General features: G+C 43.3%; 1 protein-coding gene across 4 annotated transcripts in view; it reads left to right on the top strand.

The window, feature by feature from the left end:
• Window positions 1–20,414, top strand: part of LOC129860796 (coiled-coil domain-containing protein 50-like) — a 42,355-nt gene that overhangs the window by 20,219 nt on the left and 1,722 nt on the right. For all 4 annotated transcript variants that reach the window (XM_055931553.1, XM_055931550.1, XM_055931552.1 and 1 more), the window contains exons 3-11: window positions 5,184–5,246; window positions 5,347–5,485; window positions 6,806–6,899; window positions 14,302–14,377; window positions 17,411–17,526; window positions 17,644–17,727; window positions 17,938–18,072; window positions 19,988–20,076; window positions 20,295–20,395. In XM_055931553.1, coding sequence (XP_055787528.1) covers window positions 5,184–5,246; window positions 5,347–5,485; window positions 6,806–6,899; window positions 14,302–14,377; window positions 17,411–17,526; window positions 17,644–17,727; window positions 17,938–18,072; window positions 19,988–20,076; window positions 20,295–20,395 — 897 coding nt within the window. The remainder of the gene's footprint in view (window positions 1–5,183; window positions 5,247–5,346; window positions 5,486–6,805; window positions 6,900–14,301; window positions 14,378–17,410; window positions 17,527–17,643; window positions 17,728–17,937; window positions 18,073–19,987; window positions 20,077–20,294; window positions 20,396–20,414) is intronic.

The following is a 20,414-nucleotide window of genomic DNA, read 5'->3' as shown; positions in this document are numbered from 1 at the left end:
TCTCCATGGTAATCATAGACTCTTTCTGCCATACATGCCTTTAAACTACTGTAAAATATCTTAAATTATGCAATTACCTAAGGAAATGTTTAAGGGGCTCTATGCAACACCCTTAAGAGAAACACTTAAGATGTTTTATGCAACCGGGCCCAGGAAGGGAACAGTGGTGAAGGAAGAGTGGGTGGGGGGGATTTGGCCTAAAATAGAACCCCTTTTCACTTTCTCCCACTCTCCCTCCTCCGCTTCTTTTGTCAACCAGCCACTTTACATCCACAGGCCAAGTGGCTGTGGAGATAAAATCCAAGTGTGTTTCACCAGTGGCTTCCTCGCACTTTAGGTTGGTTGGACAGATTTGCACTCTATTCATTGTTTTAACACCAGTCATTTTCCTCGTGCATGATTGACATCTCCAGTGGAGGAAGATTCATAAGGGAGGTTGTTTTTACCCAGAGGTCGTAAAGGTCATGGCTTCCTCCTGACTCTGCACTTCATTTTACTGACTCTTCCTCTGGAGAGGCTGTAACAGCAGACTTTGGAAAACAGCTACTGTGTGGAACCCTTATCAACCTGTTTCTCTCTTCTTCATTGTTGGGTCTATCAGAAACCCTGGATGTCCTCCCTCTGACTCCCTCATCTTGACAATTTGATACCCTTGTAACCCCTAACTTCCAATTCGTCCTTCCTTCAAGTGCCACTACCAATTCCACCTGACCTCTTACTCCCTATCCTCTTACGAAACATGCTTTATAAGTCAGTGCCTTTGTAAAGAAGCTAAAGATCCCCTCCCCTGTAAGATCATGTAAACAACATATTTGTGCTGAATCTATCCTCCTCGCTCTGTTTTTGTTGTCACCACAGACTACTCCCTCCCAGCCCTGTCATGCAGTGTGTGTCCCTCCCCATCCACACCCCTGGATATGGAACTTGAGCGTAGTTTAAGTGTTGAATGAGTTCCAGAAAACAAGTTGGTTAACACACCTACCCACGTAGCCCGCCAGTCACTTCCACCTCCACTGCTCTCGGGCCTGAGTGAGCTGAGTTGAGCTGTCACTGCCTTCTGTTTCTGTTTAGCAGGATGATTTTGGATTCAAATAATGCATTTCAAGATGGATGCACTTTTTCCTCGTGTGTCCCATCAATATAGCTTCTCTGAGTGAGTTGAGGCCTGGAAAAAGACTTCAATTCCTGAGCTGTCCTGATTCCAAGCCAGATTAGGGCCTAATCCTACTCCTTCCGTGGCACAATGGGCAGACTGGACACAAGGGCAGTTAGTGGTAAAGTCTCTTTAGCCATATGGCAGGTGTAAGTGTGTTGTCTGTCTGGATGAGGGTTAATGCTGGCCAGACTCAGACTGGCATTCCTCCACAGTGATCGTGAAACTTAATGCATCTCGGCTTAGTGGTCAGAGAGAGTGGTCACCTTTGACCTACAGGGTTGTTGAGCACTTTTGCATGCTGCCTTCAAAAAGACTACGGCCAGTATTCAATCTGATTATGCTTTGTCGGCAATGCACGTTTTAAAGGCAATATTCACTGCAAATGCTGCAGATGTCGGTGCAATCGTAAAGGACCTTTTTAAATAAAGCAGGATCTAATTGAATCCCGGCCTAAATTGACCAACTAGAAACGTCAGTCTTTGTTGCGGAGCATGGTTTGAACCCCTGTATGAAAGGGTCGTGGGCGTGTCCTCCCTTCCCTGTTTACAGAACAAGAAGAAAGGGAGACATCCTCGATTTGACTGAACTCGGGCTGCTTGTGTAAACCCAAAATGTAACATGGCATTGTTAGAGTAGGGTGTATTGCAGGTAACTACAGGGCAACATTTCCCTGCTACTACAGTTCACCAGAGAAACGGTGGCTTCAGTCTCAACCTATTTAGAAAGGAGAGGTTGAGACAAGCTAGAGGGATACATGGAGCCTGACAGAGACAGGTGGTTGATCATTGACCGTTAACATGGGACTCTCCCAGTCGATGATGAGAACGGGTGTTTTAATTGGAATTTCACAATCTGCTCAAAGAAATGACTCCTTTTCATGACATCGGTAGTGTAAGATATTTGATGCGTGTTTGAAAAAAGGACTGTAAAAGCTCTGATAGACTGTCTTTTCGGTCAGAACTGAGGAACAGGAGAATGTGACTGGCTATGGGGTGGAGCCATTTGTCTGTCAAGCATGTAGTGTTTATTTTGCCTGAGTGACTTTACCATGTCAGCCCCAGATACAAATACACACTGCAGGCAGAGATGTTTAGACACTCCTTGGGCTACTGTAAACAACCCACCCACTGGTCTCATAAAACTAGCTATTAAAACAAGATCAAAGGAGGGGAGCAACACAGTGGTCATTTTTCTACCTAAAGTTTCAAACGTTGTGTTCCACTAAAACCGTTAACAGCAACCAGCCTCCTCACGAAAACCGTTAACAGCAACCAGCCTCCTCACGAAAACCGTTAACAGCAACCAGCCTCCTCACGAAAACCGTTAACAGCAACCAGCCTCCTCACGAAAACCGTTAACAGCAACCAGCCTCCTCACGAAAACCGTTAACAGCAACCAGCCTCCTCACGAAAACCGTTAACAGCAACCAGCCTCCTCACGAAAACCGTTAACAGCAACCAGCCTCCTCACTAAAGTTCTGATCTGGTGTCTCTGTCTCTCTCTCTCTCGCTCTCCCTCTAACTTACTGGTAGCTTATGGACTGGGGGGGAATGGTTAACGATCTGGTTGTAATCTGATCTGGTTCATCACTATGTTCATCAGGTGGCCGGTATATCTCAGTCACTGGGATGGGGGAGCTGTCGCTGTGTAACACGGCCGGGCCATAATGCAGCAGTTTGATTGAATTGGGGGGGTCTTTAGATGCTGCTGTGGGGGCCCCAGCAGGCACCAGATTTAAAAATAGATCTGTACACACTGGCCTCTCCTCAGGAAGGACTCAGACATGCTGTTTAGGGCTGACCCCATTTAGCCAACTGATTGATTGTTTGGTCGATAGGCTGTTCGAGCAGTTGCAAAGAAAAAAGAAGGGGAAAGGGGATACCTAGTCAGTTGTACAACCTGAAAGAATTCAACTGAAATGTGTCTCCTGCATTTAACCACACCTCTGAATCAGAGAGGTGTGGGGGGCTGCCTTAATCGACATCCACGTCTTCGGCACCCAGGGAACAGTGGGTTAACTGCTTTGCTCACGGACAGAACGACAGATTTTTTTACTTGGCACACCAGTAGTACATTATACCGTCTACAATGTTTGTTTGGTTACTGTCATTTCCTGTAACGCATTCAATTTATTATTATTCTTATTCTTAGTCTTTTACAATTCTCATTTGCAGAGTGGACACTTTGTTTACAGAGCACACAACCTAGGCTACACGTGAGAAACAAGGTTTGGTTCATTCCATTTACGAGTTTAATTTATTTGTTGTGTTTTGCTGTTTATTTATTGGAGCTTAGTGGTTAGAGCGTTGGACTAGTAACCGAAAGGTTGCAAGATCGAATCCCCGAGCTGACTAGATGTCGTTCTGCCCCTGAACAAGGCGGTTAACCCACTGTTCCTAGGCTGTTAGTCTTAAACTGACTTGCGTAGTTAAATAAAGGTAAAATACATTTGGTATTTTATTAGGATCCCCATTAGCTGTTGCAAAAGCAGCATCTACTCTTCCTGGTGTCCACTAGAGTTGTCTTTGTGGTAGACAGTCTGTAAAAAGTTACTTTACGGTTTTATATACTGAACAAAAATATAAATGCAACAATTTCAATTATTTTTACTGAGTTACAATTCATATAAGGAAATCAGTCAATTAAAATTAATTAGGCCCTAATCTATGGATTTCACATGCCTGGGCAGGGGCACCCAGCTGTGGTTGTCTCTGGGAGGGCATAGTCCTACCCACTGGGGAGCAAGGCCCAGCCAATCAGAATGAGTTTTTCCCAACAAAAGAGCTTTATTACAGACAGATAGTCCTCGGTTTCATCAGCTCTCCGGGTGGCTGGTCTGACGATCCTGCAGGTGAAGAAGACGGATGTGGAGGTCCTGGGCTTGTGTGGTTACAAGTTGAGGCCGGTTGGACATATTGCTAACTTCTCTAAAACAACGTTGGAGGCAGCTTATGGTAGAGAAAATAAATAAATTCTCTGGCAACAGCTCTGGTGGACATTCTTGTGGTCATTATGCCAATTTCATGCTTCCTTTAAAACTTGACATCTGGCATTGTGTTGTCTGACACAACCTTACATTTGTATTGTTCCCACCCCAAGGTGCACCTGTGGAATGATCTTTTATTTCACCTCATAAAACATGGGACCAACACTTTACATGTTGCATTTTTATTCAGTATGAATACACTTAAAATATCTCTTGCATGTATTTTTGTTTCTTCACTATGTATTCCAATATGCTTTTTGGGTGCTTGTGTAAAAGAGTACACTGCCATGAGGCAAACATTTTTAGTGTGTGGCTGAAGGGAGGAGTGACGGTAGAGACAGAGGCTCAGACCCTACACACAGCACACAACAACGTCTGGTCTGGCGTGGTCTGCTCTGGTGCACAGTTACACTGCAGCTGCTGGCACAATTCCAGACTGGGTGTTCCTCTGAGACTCACTGGGCAGTCCTCCAGCTCCAGCCATGAAACTCATTGACTCTGGTCATCACACTACAATAATAGACATACCCAAACACACAGTGAGGGTTTGTTTGTATAGCCTGTTTAGATGTAGTGTATGTAATGACTTGTACCCTTTCTGTTGGCCTCTTAGTACAAAATGTGATTGGAACAGGCAGTGTAGGATGTCATGCCATGGGTGACTATTGATGTGGTCTGTGGGAGTGCTGTGCCAAAAATGCAACTGCCCACTACATTGTCTCCTTCCAGTGCAATTCAGCACCAGTCAGATATTTTGTTACTGTACCACAGTGGCAGTTGCAATTTCAGTATTATGTTTCTTTCAGTATTGAATCTACTGTACATCGAAACATAACATAGAAGTATTTGACGTCACTTGTCTTTCTCTCATTAAGGAACTAATATTTTTTTCCCCCACAAAGCTATGGCCACATTTTATGACACGGAAATAAAGACATTTACTCCTTTTTGTAAAAATAAACGTTGGTTTTTTTTTGGTTTCTTTTGTGATTTGAAATGTTAAAATGGCTTTTGACTAACTGCCATTTTTTCTTCCTTCAGTGTGCCATGTTTTTGCTGTCCTAGAGGATGGAGCGTTGGCACACAACCTACAGGAACAGGAAAGTAAGTACAACTTTATCAATCCCAGTCCCTCACAGTAATCTGAGTCCTTACAGTAGTAGTTGGTCCACTCTATCTGTTTTTGTGTTCCCCTCTGTCCCAGTTGAGCAGTACTACACCACCAACATGCAGAAGAACCAGCTGGTGCAGAATGACATCCGCATCGCCAAGAGGCTGCAGAATGAGGAGGAGGAACAGAGCACTCAGCACAGAGCCCTCCTGAGCCAGGCATCTAGACAACTGTAAGGGCAATGTGTTGATTTAAGTAATTATTACACACACACACGTTCTCCACATACTCTCGGTGTGCATGCACACACACACACGTTCTCCACCTCATACTCTCGGTGTGCATGCATACACACACACGTTTTCCACCTCATACTCTCGGTGTGCATGCACACACACACACACACACACACGTTTTCCACCTCATACTCTCGGTGTGCATGCACACACACACACACACACACACGTTCTCCACCTCATACTCTCGGTGTGCATGCACACACACACACACGTTCTCCACCTCATACTCTCGGTGTGCATGCACACACACGTTCTCCACCTCATACTCTCGGTGTGCATGCACACACACACACACACGTTCTCCACCTCATACTCTCGGTGTGCATGCACACACACACGTTCTCCACCTCATACTCTCGCTGTGCATGCACACACACGTTTGTTTTACTATCCCTGTGGGGACCAACATTTATTCCCAGTCAAAATACTATTTTCCCTAAATCCTAAATCTATCCCCTAACCTTAATTCTAACCCTAACCCCTAAGCCTAAAATAGCCTTTTTCCTTATGGGGACTGGTGAAATGTCCCCACTTCTCTGAATTTTCCTTGGTTTACCATCCTTGTGAGGACTTCTTGTCCCTGCAAGGATAGTAAAACGAAACCACACACACACACACTACCTGATACACTCCATATTACGTCTGTGCATTTATTGTACTTACCTGTCTGTCATTATCTCAAACAGTCTAGTACACCTGTATTCAAACTTTTCAGCAAGAACCCCATTTTTTTTCCACCAGAATTTCTGGGGACCCTATATTTTCGTGACCCCACTCCAAATCTAATGACACAACCATAAAATATAAACACTTCTAATTTTACATCAACAAATAACCTTAAATTCATTACATTTTAATCTCTTATCAAAATGAAAATAAAAATGTTCCAAAAAATTGTTTTTTTCCGAATGTATCTTTCTCAACAAACCCCCAAATAATTGTGACCCTCTGCAGTTTGACCCCGACTGATCTAGACGGTTTCCATAAACACTTCTTGCTTCTACACCTGTATTGCTTGCTGTTTGGGGTTTTAGGCTGGGTTTCTGTACAGCACTTTGAGATATCAGCTGATGTAAGAGGGCTATATAAATACATTTGATTTGATTCTTACATCATTTAAAATGTGTACTCTGGCATAGTGTACATATGGCTTGCAGCATGTTGTTTCATATACTATACTGTATATGAAACACAGGGTGGTCTGATCTCTCTGTAGTAATCCTTGCCCTCTCCCCTGTCCCTTCCGTACACAGTCAGGAGGAGGACTCGGAGTACGCCAGGATGATCCAGGAGGAGATCTTGAGATGTGCTGATGAGGAGGCTCAGAGAAGGGAGCAGGAGGACGAGGTAAACTGCAGATGCCTTCTAATTTGATTTGAGGAGAGACTGACGGTTCATAGTGGTTCTCTACAATACTGATTGTGTACTCACTGCTCAGTAATCCAAGTGGATTTCCACTAGCTTCCTGTATCTACTTTAGTTCTGTGGGGTCCAAGTGGCTTGATATATAATGTGGCTCTGTAATGAATAAGGTCCCAGTGGAGCTGAATGCTGCTATGGGCCCCTGGTTTACCCACTCAGATTTGAGCAGGGTCAAAGGCCACCGGAGAGACAACTTGTGCGCTTTTAGCGTGAATAAGAAGTTGAGCAGTTTCCTGGTAATTTACTCCAGATTATGCTCCATCCCTTTTACTGTCTCACTGAAGGATAGTATAATGACAAACAGGCTAGATGGATGCAGAGGCTTTATCTGTACAACTTTGTAAAATATCTTGTCTAAAATGTGTGCATTGCCTGCAAAGTATTCACACCCCTTTACTTTTTCCACATTTTGTTGTTACTAAATTGGATTAAAATGTATTTGATTGAGTAGATCGTTGACAAAAAATGGCAATGTATGTCAAACTGTCAAAGTGAAAAATTCTAACATTTGTAAAAAATAATATTATGATAATATGAAAAATAAAACACTATTTTGATTAGGTAAGTATTCAATCCCCTGAGTAAATACATGTTAGAATCACCTTTGGCAGCGAATACAGCTGAGTGTATTTCTGGATAAGTCTCGAAGAGCTAGTGCTGCACCAGTCCCCTATGACCACATAACCAAAATTGTGTTTTTTGGGGAGGTTATTAATATGGCCAGGTAGAACGGTAGTGTCCCACCTGGCTAACATCCGGTGAAATTGCAGAGTGCGAAATTCAAAAATACCAAATTGAAATATTTAACTTTCTTGAAAATATGTGTTATACATCAAAATAAAGCTTAACGTCTTGTTAATCCAGCCTCTGTCAGATTTCAAAAAGGCTTTACGGCGAAAGCAAACCATGTGATTATCTGAGACAGCGCCCCGCATACAAACACATGAAAATCATATTTCAACCAGGCAGGTGCGCCACAAAGTCAGAAATAGCTATATAATTAATGCCTTACCTTTGAAGATCTTCTTCTGTTGGCGCACACAAGTGTCCCAGAAACATCACAAATGGTCCTTTTGTTCGATAATGTCCTTCTTTATGTCCCAAAAATGTCCATTTATTTGGTGCGTTTGATTCAGAAATACATCGGTTTCAACTCGCCCAACATGCTTACAAAGTATCTAATAAGTTACCTGTAAACTTGGTCCAAACATTTCAAACAACATTCCTAATCCAACCTCAGGTACCCTAAAACGTAAATAATCATAAAATTTAAGACGGAATAAACTGTTTCTAATAACGGATAAAAACAACGTGAAGCGCGCTCCAGTTCACGCGTACCAAAACAGTGGAGTCCACCTGGAGTGACACTTACAATGAATAGGACTACTTCTTCATTTCTCAAAAGAAAAACATTGAACAATTTCTAAAGACTGTTGACATCTAGTGAAAGCCATAGGAACTGCAACCAGGTTCCTAATAATAAGATTATCCCATAGAAAACAATTGGAAAATCCTATGACCTCAATTTTATTTCTTCCCTGGATGGTTTGTCCTCGGTTTCGCCTGCCTTATTAGTTCTGTTATACTCACAGACATTATAAAGTTTTATAAACTTTAGAGTTTCCTATCCAAATCTACCAATTATATGCATATCCTAGCTTCTGGGCCTGAGTAACAGGCAGTTTACTTTATGCACACTTTTCATCCGGAGGGGAAAATACTGCCCCCTTCCCAAGAGAGGTTAAACAACTAATTGAGCGACATTGGAATTCAAGTAATTGAACGTTTCATTTCGGGATTGTTGTGAGCCCAGCACACCGTTTCTCTAGAGAGAAATCAAATCATTCACGAGAGAAAAGTCCAGAACTATATGGGAAACATGGCAGAAGGAAGTTGTAGTTTTCATTAGGCAAATATTCAACCTAGTTCAGCGCAGAAACATGGTAATTAATTAAATTACCATGATTCATTTCCAACTCGGACACAGATGGATACACTTTTACACATCCTACGTTAGGTTAGATACACAGACCGCATATGCTCCCGCCTGAGAGAGGAATGTACACAATACGACGATGGAGACTTGATACCAGTATGATGTATTTTACATCATATGATGGTGCTTTTTGCGTCATATGATCCAAAAAGCATGATACGCGGATGTACACTGCTCAAAACACTTAAACAACACAATGTAACTCCAAGTCAATCACACTTCTGTGAAATCAAACTGTCCACTTAGGAAGCAACACTGATTGACAATAAATTTCACATGCTGTTGTGCAAATGGAATAGACAAAAGGTGGAAATTATAGGCAATTAGCAAGACACCCCCAAAAAAGGAGTGATTCTGCAGGTGGTGACCACAGACCACTTCTCAGTTCCTATGCTTCCTGGCTGATGTTTTGGTCACTTTTGAATGCTGGTGGTGCTCTCACTCTAGTGGTAGCATGAGACGGAGTCTACAACCCACACAAGTGGCTCAGGTAGTGCAGTTCATCCAGGATGGCACATCAATGTGAGCTGTGGCAAAAAGGTTTGCTGTGTCTGTCAGCGTAGTGTCCAGAGCATGGAGGCGCTACCAGGAGACAGGCCAGTACATCAGGAGACGTGGAGGAGGCCGTAGGAGGGCAACAACCCAGCAGCAGGACCGCTACCTCCGCCTTTGTGCAAGGAGGTGCACTGCCAGAGCCCTGCAAAATGATCTCCAGCAGGCCACAAATGTGCAATTTATTGTCAATCAATGTTGCTTCCTAAGTGGACAGTTTGATTTCACAGAAGTGTGATTGACTTGGAGTTACATTGTGTTGTTTAAGTGTTCCCTTTATTTTTTTGAGTAGTGTATTTATAAAGCCCTTTTGACATCAGCAGTGGGTGGAATTTTCCTTTAACGATTACAAGCATACACATAACATGATGCAGCCACCACTATGGTTGAAACTATGGATGTGTTGTATTAGATTTTGTCACATTAGTGTTATTTACCACTGTAAATCATAGGTATTAGTGGTTTGGACGGGATTATCCCTTTTTAGATGAAGCTTAGATGCCTCAGTCTCTCATAAAGGATCCTTGTTCAGAGTGAGTGAAGTCAGAGCAGACCGTGGGTGTGTCCATCATTCTAGGGGTAGTGTGGAAATCTTTTAGTAGCCCAGGAACAGTAGTATTGCTGTAAGTGGTGGTCTTTCATGTTGTCAGTCCTGTTTGTGTATACATATTCCAGTTCCAAGGTTATTGCAAGTCCCCAAAAGACAGCAATTTGTTAATTTTAATTAATTCTTTAAAGACTTGATGTCTGAAGGTCAATGTCTTTGCTCGTCTGTAGAATCACTTGACTAAGCTTAGTCTTTACTCCATGGACGTAATAGTGCTAAATCAATTTCAGAAGCATCAGTGTTAGCTAATTATAACGATGCACAAACACACTCCAAGCAAATTCACCTTTATGGAAGATTGGCTGATGTAGTGTGTTGATTAAATATTAGCATCCCTGCTGACTGTTTAATTGCACAGCAGAACAGACGGCACCAGGCGGTGCAGTCAGTCTAAATGCCAGATCCCCATGGCACTTCCTGAGCTAACCTGCCATGTCAAGCTGCTAATTGTCTGCTGAGGCTGGCAACGCTGAGCTGGCGAAGTGCTCTGTGATTCAAGCTAGAGAAACAGGGCTTGTGCTCGTATGGTCTTAACACTTCACTTGTTGTGTCATTAGAGATGTTGAACTGAGAACCCTCTAAACCTGCAGCGTTTGATCTACAAGTGGTGTCGAGAGGTTATACTGACTGGGATTGTTGTCCTTTTTTGCAGACAGTAAAAAAAAGTTGATTTAAAAACGCATAAACTTTTGTTTGTTTCCTATGGTGTAGCTTAGACCTTACTTTACATAATCTGTGTTGTGCCCACCATCGGTGGAGACACAACATGCTCTTGAATACAGGTGTCATTTCATTCATACAAGTAGAATGGATTTATCCCTTCAGGCCAATGAAATGGTCCACCATTTTGAAATTTACATTTTAACTAATAATTACTACCCACCGTCGAATGTCAACTTAAATGGTCCTGTCTATTCTATTATCGACATTTCTATGATTTCAAAAGGTTTCCTATGGAGGATTGACAGTATAACCATCTTTGTGGTACCATTTGAAAGTCGGCATTTCAATTTTATTCCCATTTCAGTACGCTTATCAGCCAAAACATGATGCCCACCCTGACACAAGACACGAGTATTTTGTGTCTCAATCAATGGCTGGCACAACACACAAAACTCTGATGTAGGGTCTAAGCTACATCTGTGAATATGGAGAAACGCTTTTAGATAATTGACGTTTAAGGTTAAATGTAATTTTAATTCTAAAGAAATTATAAAATAGTTTGACAACCCTGTTTGTAAGCGTTTAAATAATATCAATCTCAATCAGTTATATTTCCCAGTGATGACGACATGGGGGGGGGGGGGGGGGGATTTCTATCCCCTTGCCGCAGACGGCTGTATCGGTCAGCTAGTACAGGCAAGGCCGGCCGACTATGGCGGCAGATTGAAGAGGTTGGCATTTTCTGAGCTAAACTGACCAAGATGCACCTCTAACAACACACACAACCTCACATAATTACATTTCTCTCAAGCAGTGGCATATGGGCTTTTTAGGTGAGCGCTGATGCCGCCCTGTGATAAGCAATGCCCACTTTGTCAAAGGCAGGGGTGCAAAATATTTAGCTTGTCCATTCCCAGCGTGCCAGGGTGCTGTTGGAGAGATGCATCGCTGCGGTGCTCCACCAATGTTGCGTCAAAAAAAAAAAAAAAAAAGCCTCCCGGGTGGCGCAGTGGTCTAAGAGTGCTAGCTGAGCCACCAGAGACTCTGGGTTTGAGCCCAGGCTCTGTCGCAGCCGGCCGCGAACGAGAGGTACATTGGCCTAGCGTCGTCCGGGTTAGGGAGGGTTTGGCCAGTAGGGATATCCTTGTCTCATCGCTCACTAGCGACTCCTGTGGCGGGCCGGGCGCAGTGCACGCTGACCAGGTCGCTAGGTGTACGGTGTTTCCTCCGACACATTGGTGTGGCTGGCTTCCGGGTTGGATTCGCGCTGTGTTAAGAAGCAGTGTGGCTTGGTTGGGTTGTGTTTCGGAGGACGCATGGCTCTCGACCTTCGTCTCTCCCAAGCCCGTACGGGAGTTGTAGCGATGAGACAATACAGTAACTACTAACAATTGGATACCACGAAATTGGGGAGAAAATAAATAAATAAATTTATATATAACATAAATCATGTAGCAGATATAGCATATGGTAGAAAGTGTGGCCTTTTCTGTAGCCTTCAGGCTGGAGATCAAATCTATATAATGTAATGAGACAGACACGTTTTACCGCATGCCGGTTTCTCCGATCCAATAGTCTAATTGATAATCCGGCTACTCACAACTGCTGTCCAGGAGTTTCACCAGGTAGGCTAAATTGTCATGATCAGTAGTTTTAAGTTTGTATCTGTCAAATTTTTTTTTTTTTTTTTTTTACGAGCTGATCATAGTGAAAAAGAGAATATTTCTACATTTCCTCCTGTATAAACACATTGTAAATAGGCTCAGGGTAGATGATATTCAGAGCTTAAATAACCGAATTGATGAGTCACAGGAATAAGGACTAATAAAGCCAATGCAACAGCATGTTTTACAAACGGTGGACCTAACACATGGATGGGCATTCATACATTTCCATTGCAGTCCAACTAGGTAGGCTACACCACCCAGTAAGCATGGACCGATGCTGACGTCATTTTTTGGACCTGTCCGCACTAGCATTTTTTTGGTACAATCCAGACCGGCCTTGATTTCCACGGACGTTGGTTTTTGGTCCAGTCTGGACCAGCCTTGATTTGGCCCAAACATAGACATCTATGTTTTGTTCAGATTTGGTGTGGTCCGGCCTGGCTGAGTCCAACATCCACGGATATAGATTTTAGGTCCGGTCCGGACCCAAGTCTATTATGATTGGTTCAGATGTCTGTGTTTGGTTCAGATTTTGTCTGGTCTGGACCAGCCTTGATTTGGTCCAAACATAGACGTCTATAAATGACGTCTTTTCGACTTTCATTCAGTACTGAAAATGTACACGATTTCAACGTCCGGAAAATATGAGCATTTAACATCCGGAAAATACGTCTTTTCAACTTTCATTCAGAACCTATGTATATTTATACAGGGCTTCTTCAATACAATGGATAGATGATGTCTATGTCTTACAGGAGGGCTCTGGGGATAGAAGGCATAGCCCAGGTCTCTGGAGGTCTATTAGAGCTGCTCTTGTACAGGGTGGCTCTGGCATACCCAGTTGACAAGGTGTTGGGTGAAAGTGAAGCAGTCTTCTTAGCTCTTTTTCCAGACCAGAGCCCAGTCTCTGCCTGCCAGGTTGGTCTGTCTGTCTCTGGTGTGCTGGTCTGGTCTGCCTGGTCTATTATTTTCCATTGAGTCAGCCCCCAGGCCTTCCTGAAATAACCAGCCTCGCCAGGCCACCAGGAGCCTGGTCCTAGATCTATTTGTGTCGTCTTGCCACATTGACCATAAGAGTTGCTAAGACGGCACAAACTGAACTGGGACCATGCTAACCCAGAGCTGGTTTTGTGCAGAGCGGCCACTGTGGACCTGCCAGATCTCACTCATAATGGAGACAAGTGACCTACTGTGGCTCTGCATTCAACATACACAGCATGTTGTTCTGTTGATGCTTCACATCACTCTCACCATTCATTCTTTGCAGATTTCTTTGAAGCTTCTGTTCTTAACTGCTAGTGCCATCTTGAGTAATTGCTTTGGTCTTTGTACGGTGATTGTGGGCAATATTATACTGACATCTTGTGGTGCTAATCTGTATAGTACATATTAATGACCTCCTTCATGGGCAGGAAACAGAGGGAAATCAGTGGAAAGGGTTTTTGAATGAAGGCTAGATGGGTGGAAGCTAAATAGGAAGCAGTCATTGATGCCAATATTTGCCCACGTACTGGCAGAGGCCTAGTTAACCTCACCCGTAATACTTGGCTGACATTTTTGACTCCGTATGGCAACTGAGCTCAAACTGAGTGTGTGAAGAGTCTGTTCTGCTCTGAGTTGACCTCAAATCACTCTTATTTACTTTGATATTTGATACCTGCTGAAGACATTTGTTTCTATGATCTCAAAACTATTCATTTTATTGACACTTGCTGACTGAGTTTATTGTTACGGTTCTGGTCCCATGGATGAAAAGATAGACACGCGCGTTTGGCTACACTCGCAATAAAATCTGCTAACCATGTATGTGACCATTGAAATTTGATAACATTGTTCCCACAGGAAATGGCTAAACGAATCCAGGAAGAGGAGGAGCTGAGGGTCAGACGGAGGAGTAGGCAGGAGAGCCTCAGTGACGGTACGGTCACACTTTGTTTATCTTGTTGTATAAGGGAAGCAACTGATACTGTCACTTTCCAAATATTGCTAACCATTCCAATAATGTCTTATCTAACGGTGTACTTAATGTGTAAAAGGCGCCTGTGTTGACAAGGCCATTTGTTTTAGGGTTCCTTTTTATAATCTCCTTTCTGTGGCTTCTTTTATTTCTGAAATCATGTCTAATGATTGATTGCTTTGGTTTGAATCATACTTTGGGTGATGCGTGTTATTCTGACCGGTCATGATAATTCTGTTACTTCGCAATGATTTTTTCCCCGCCATGATTGGGGTGTGTGCTGTTTTCTTTTATGATCACAACAAGGACAAAATGACACTGAGGAACTTGAAGTCTTAATAAACTAAATAAACCCAATTTGTTTCTAATTTCAAACGCTGAAAGTGACAAACCATCATGCCCTCCACATCTGGATCATTGTGACCGCGTTGTAGATGTAGATCATAGATGCCGTGTGGTAAAATCTAATGCTTGCATGGGAGGCTGGGCCCTAATCGAACTCTGCTTTGCTCTGCATGCTTGACTGCTGTCATTCCCATCTGCATCCACTTGACCCCACAGGTCTCCTGGCAGCATAGATAGTCAGCCTTATCACTTTGGCAATCACTCAGCTAGCTATCTCCTTAATAACATGTACCATTGCACTGTATGAGTTGTTTTGTCTGTCAAGCTTGTATTTGAATGTGCACTTATAGATTATTTAGCTATGATAATTTAATGACATGCCTCTGTTGGGCCCAATAGGGTTAAGAAGTGAAAAAAATAATAATAAATGTATTTAATTTAGAAGGCACCCTTGTATTTTGACATGCAGCCCAAGTCTGTCTTGCACAATTTACTGCACCTGCCTAATACTACATGTAAAACACACACATTCACCTGCTTTTTTGTTTGCATGTTTGGCTTGACTAAAGACAGTGCCAGCGTCCCTGCCTCACCCTCGCCTTGCCCACACCAGCCTGCTCTCAGCACCAACCCCATACATGGAGAAGAGCTGCACCATCCACCTGCTACCAGCAGGTGGCAGTGTTCTATCTCTAACACACAGCCACAGTCAGACTCTACAGCTGCGCCTCTGTCTGAGCCCTACAGTACAGCAGGACAGAATAATAGAACTCTAGCATCACATGATAAACACATGGATCCCCCTAGACTCATCAGAAAATACCTCCAAATACCTCCTCCACCTGACTATCTGAGTGATGAAGGCTCAGAGAACATAGACACTTTATTCCCTGAACACCTCCCTCCATCCTGGCCGTGTAGACTGGAGAAATGTCTCAACACTGCCACTAGTGGTTACAGGACTCCTGTGCACCAGCCACAAGAGAGAAGCAGCGGGAGTCTCATCCGCCACAACCGCTTCAGAGAGGACCATAGCAAGGTTTGGGAGAGGGGCAGAGGAGAGAGGGAAGAAAGGGGGAGTCTGCACGACAGGGATAGTATTTGGGACAGGAATCCCAGGGTAGAGCATGATGGGGGTTATGACAGGGACCCCAGGTCAGACATTTAAGTCATTTAGCAGACGCTCTTATCCAGAGCGACTTACAAGTACATACATTCATACTTGTTTTGTACTGGCCCCCCGTGGGAATCGAACCCACAACCCTGGCGTTGCAAGCGCCATGCTCTACCAACTGAGCTACACGGGACCAGACGATGGCAGAGAGCGGCACTACAGAGGAAGAATTAGTGACCCTGCCAGAGGGGTGCAGGATAGAGACCGATAGAGACCGAGATGAGGTCAGAAGGAGCTGGACCCACAGAGAGACCAGCGACAAGAAACAAGTCCGCTTCCAGGACGACACCAGCAGGCGCTGTCGTAGTTACCATGGCGACAGCAGGCGGGCGGGAAATGTCTGGGAGCTGATTGCCCATGACTTAAGAGAGCGGGGTGTGGCCTTGAGGCAAAGCTTCAACGGGGGATCACAGGGGGCAAGGGGTAAGGTCAGAGACAGCCAGGTGCATGATGGGGGAAATACCATCGTCTGTAACAACTCTCAACCACAGAGGGCTTTTCAAATAGCCATCCGCAACAGGCCCAGTTACTATGGAGATGTCAGGGAAAGGAGTGCCTCACAAAGAGAAAGCCTCTGTCACCGTGGCCATGAGGGGAGGAGAGAAAAAATCCATGAAAACCTGACCATAGTGGAGGGTAGTGGGACTGAGGTCTATGATGAACACAGTAGAGATGATAGGCTGTTCAGCAGAGAGAGAGAGGGGAGCAGGAGGAGTAGTGGAGACCCCAGACACAAGGTCAGCTCAGGTGGGGACCAGGAGAGGGAGGAGGGCAGGGGTGACAGGCTCTACCATAGCGAGCGCAGGGTGAGGAGTGAACACCAGCATGAGGAGGAGGATAAGCCGTACCACTCGGAGGAGGAGAGACCTCCACCCTCACAGAAAGTCTCCCAGCGCAGCCAAAGCTTCTGCAGCAGAGGGCCCTCCATCAGGGCCAGATCCAAGCACACCCCCAGAGCAGGTAACACCCAGAGCTACAGGCTGCAGGTACCTCAGTGCTCTGAACAGGCAGACCTGCAGGGAGGCAGCTACTGTACTCTACCCAAAGCTTCCCCAACAGCCTCTCTCTGTGTACACCTACTCTTCACATCCTCCTTCAATCAAATCTGGGGAAATCAACTCTTGTTTTCCTTGTGTTTAAGGGCGGGGCCTTTTTGAAAAAGGGTATTTTTTCAAAACTGTGATATTTCCTCTGTATTGTTGGTCATTCTGATGGTCTGGGAAATATCTTAACCTGGATTTCCTTTTAGAGAACAGCTGCTCTTCTTCAACCCCTCTCCAGCCTTCATCTTCTTTGTCCTCTCATCTCTTGAAATGATCTAACAGCATGTGCTGTATCGTTTCTTTCCTCTAATTACATGTCTGTCTTCATCTTCACAAGGTCTGTTATTTCATATACCTTTTATCATACCACATCACAGCATCACACCCCTTATTTCTCTAAACCTTCCTGAACCCAAGTCTCCCCTCCCACAGGAGCCGCACTGCAGCCGGAGAAGGGGGCGTGTCTGGACCTGGGGGAGCTGCAGCAGGTGCTGCTGGATGAGGAGCTGGCCAGGAGGCTGCAGGAGGAGGAGAAGCTGCTGAGGAGGGTAAGGAACAGGAAGTATACCACACCCACAGTGCCGCCTGCTGGATGTACTTTCAGCTCCTCCCTAATACTACTGTTGCTGAGTGTTAACCACTCTTCTCTGGTGTTGTCATTGCAGAGCCCTCCAGCCCGTCCCACCCACTATCAACGAGATTCCTACCCAGCGGGAGACTTCAGAGTTGCACAAGTGGCTCAGGATGAGGTAAAATGTTGTTTTAGAGGTAAAGCAGTAAATATAATGATTAGTCAGTTTCTTTTAATGGGAGTCTCTCCTCTCAAGTCTGTAGGACCTTATCACCCAATCTCACTATTCATCAGATAAATAATAGGCTTAGCAAAACCATCAGAAAATGCAGCCTTCAAAGCCTAAGGTGTGATTATGACACTTTGTGGTCACTGTCTCATCTGTCAGGAAATCGCCCGCTTCATGCAGAAGCAGGAAATGAAGTCAAAGCGTCGTTCACGTGACCTTGATGGCCCGGGGTCACGGTGTGAACCGCATGACCTGGCTGACCCCTATGACCGAAGAACTGCCAGAGAGAGACGGGTAGCTGCTGCTGTTTTTTGTTTTTATCAATCGCTTTTTGGTGCCATTTTCACGTGTGTGTGGTGATTTTAACACTTGTAACGCAGCAGTCTCATATTAAAAAGTATTAATTGTGCATTCATTTTGAAGACATCTTTCACCATACAACCATTGATCCAAAATACAGTTGAAATCGGAAGTTGACATACACTTAGGTTGGAGTCATTAACTCGATTTTCAACCACTCCACAAATTACTTGTTAACGAACTATAGTTTTGGCAAGTTGGTTAGGACATCTACTTTGTGCATGACACAAGTCATTGTCCAACAATTGTTTACAGACAGATTATTTCACTTATAATTCACTGTATCACAATTCCAGTGGGTCAGAAGTTTACATACACTAAGTTGACTGTGCCTTTAAACAGCTTGGAAAATTCCAGAAAATGATGTAATGGCTTTAGAAGCTTCTCATAGGCTAATTGACATAATTTGAGTCAGTTGGAGGTATAAAATCTGAAATAAATAATTCTCTCTAATATTATTCTGACATTTCACATTCTTAAAATAAAGTGGTGATCCTAACTGACCTAAAACAGGGAAGTTTTACTAGGATTAAATGTCAAGAATTGTGAAACTGAGTTTAAATGTGTTTGGCTAAGGTGTATGTAAACTTCCGACTTCAACTATATAAGATTATAAGAACATTGATTTAATCATCACCAACTTAATGATATCTTCTCAATGTAGTTATTTTAACAACCAGTTAATTGTTTTAACAACCAGTTAATCCATTAGCAATAAATGCAAGATGCATGTTTCAAAACTGCCCCTAGGCAATACACTTGCACTACCCATTGAAATTGACTGACCATCACTTTTCCATTTCTCCCATGTTTGATCAAAGGTGTGTGATCATTGAAGACATCGTTCATAATCATGATGCAAAAAATACAAGTGGTGTTCTGAAATAAACCCAACATACTGTTGTTTCTTTCAGTTATGTCAATGTTTATCACGCACTAGTTTGCAACAAGCCTGTCCTGAGTATTCCGTCATAGGTTGATATAAAACATGTATTTTAACATAAGGAAATGTAACGTCATCGCCTAAGCACGTTTTCACCCACTGGGCAGAGTGGGAGAACACCCTACTAATATTACAGTACTGCATTGGTCAATGCAATTTTAGTAAAGCAATTTGGACACATGTTTAGAGGATGCATTTGTTACATACAGTGCCTTCGGAAAGTATTCAGACCCCTTGACTTCTACATTTTGTTACGTTACAGCCTTATACCAAATTATAAAATTGATTAAAAAGAAAATCCTACAATCCCCATAATAACAAAGCTAAAACAGGTTTTTACAAATGTTTAGAAATATATTTCTACTTCAAACATCCATTTTCATTATGTAGTTAAAATGTGTAGTAGACAAACCAGTTTAAAATCTATAGGTTTACCAAACCGTTTATCTGACTGCTCTTAATTGATAATCACTTAAGTCCTAGTGAAATGTATTTTCAACAAATGTGAAGAGGATCCTATCAAAAGTAATGTGAGCATTGCATTATGGAAGAATTACTTTATATGAACATGTATTGCAATGTGAAACATGTATTTCTAGATTAAACTGATTTTAAGTTTAGTGAAAAAGTGACTATGATGAGGATGTTATACTTAGTCAATTGAAAATGTGCTTAGTTTTAAAATACCTGCCTTTTTGATCTGTTTTGAGTTTAATACTAAGTTGTGAAAATGTACCACACCAAAGCGATTGGGGGAAGAATAAAACAAACTATAATGAGCCATTGCCTACGTAGTGTTAACTATTGACACTACTTTTGAATTAAGTGTCTGTCATTTCAAAACAACATTTTCAATACAAATATTATTGTTTATAATTATAACTGTAGTTTACTGTCCTGTCTCAGATCGAGCGGGAGAGACTGGACTCAGAGGACCTTCCATCTCCTACTGAAGACTGCTCTCCAGACTATCAGGCCCCTAGACCCACAACCCAGTGAGTCACTCTGTGTGTGTATATAACACTGGGAAACCCCAGGCTGGAAGTGCCCTCCTTAGCACCTGACTGATTATCATTTGCTGAAGAAGTATGGGGCTTTTGAAAAAGTAATTGCTAGAGATTTTGATATCCGTTGAGTGGGCTGCAATCATGTCGTGGTAGATTTGGCTATGAAAGTAGTTCTATATTTCAACCAACTACTCATATCTTTACAGACCACAACAGCCAATCAGAAACATTGCAGAGGAACTGGACCCAACCTTCAAGGCCAGTAGACAAGGCAAGGAGAGCAGCAGAGCGGGACCGACAATCTCTGGTAGGAATAACAACCCCGC

The sequence above is a fragment of the Salvelinus fontinalis genome, chromosome 8 (genome assembly GCF_029448725.1).
Source record: "Salvelinus fontinalis isolate EN_2023a chromosome 8, ASM2944872v1, whole genome shotgun sequence".
Lineage (NCBI taxonomy): Eukaryota > Metazoa > Chordata > Actinopteri > Salmoniformes > Salmonidae > Salvelinus > Salvelinus fontinalis.
The sequence above is the reverse complement of the archived record's forward strand: the minus strand, read 5'-3'. Positions and strand labels throughout refer to the sequence as shown.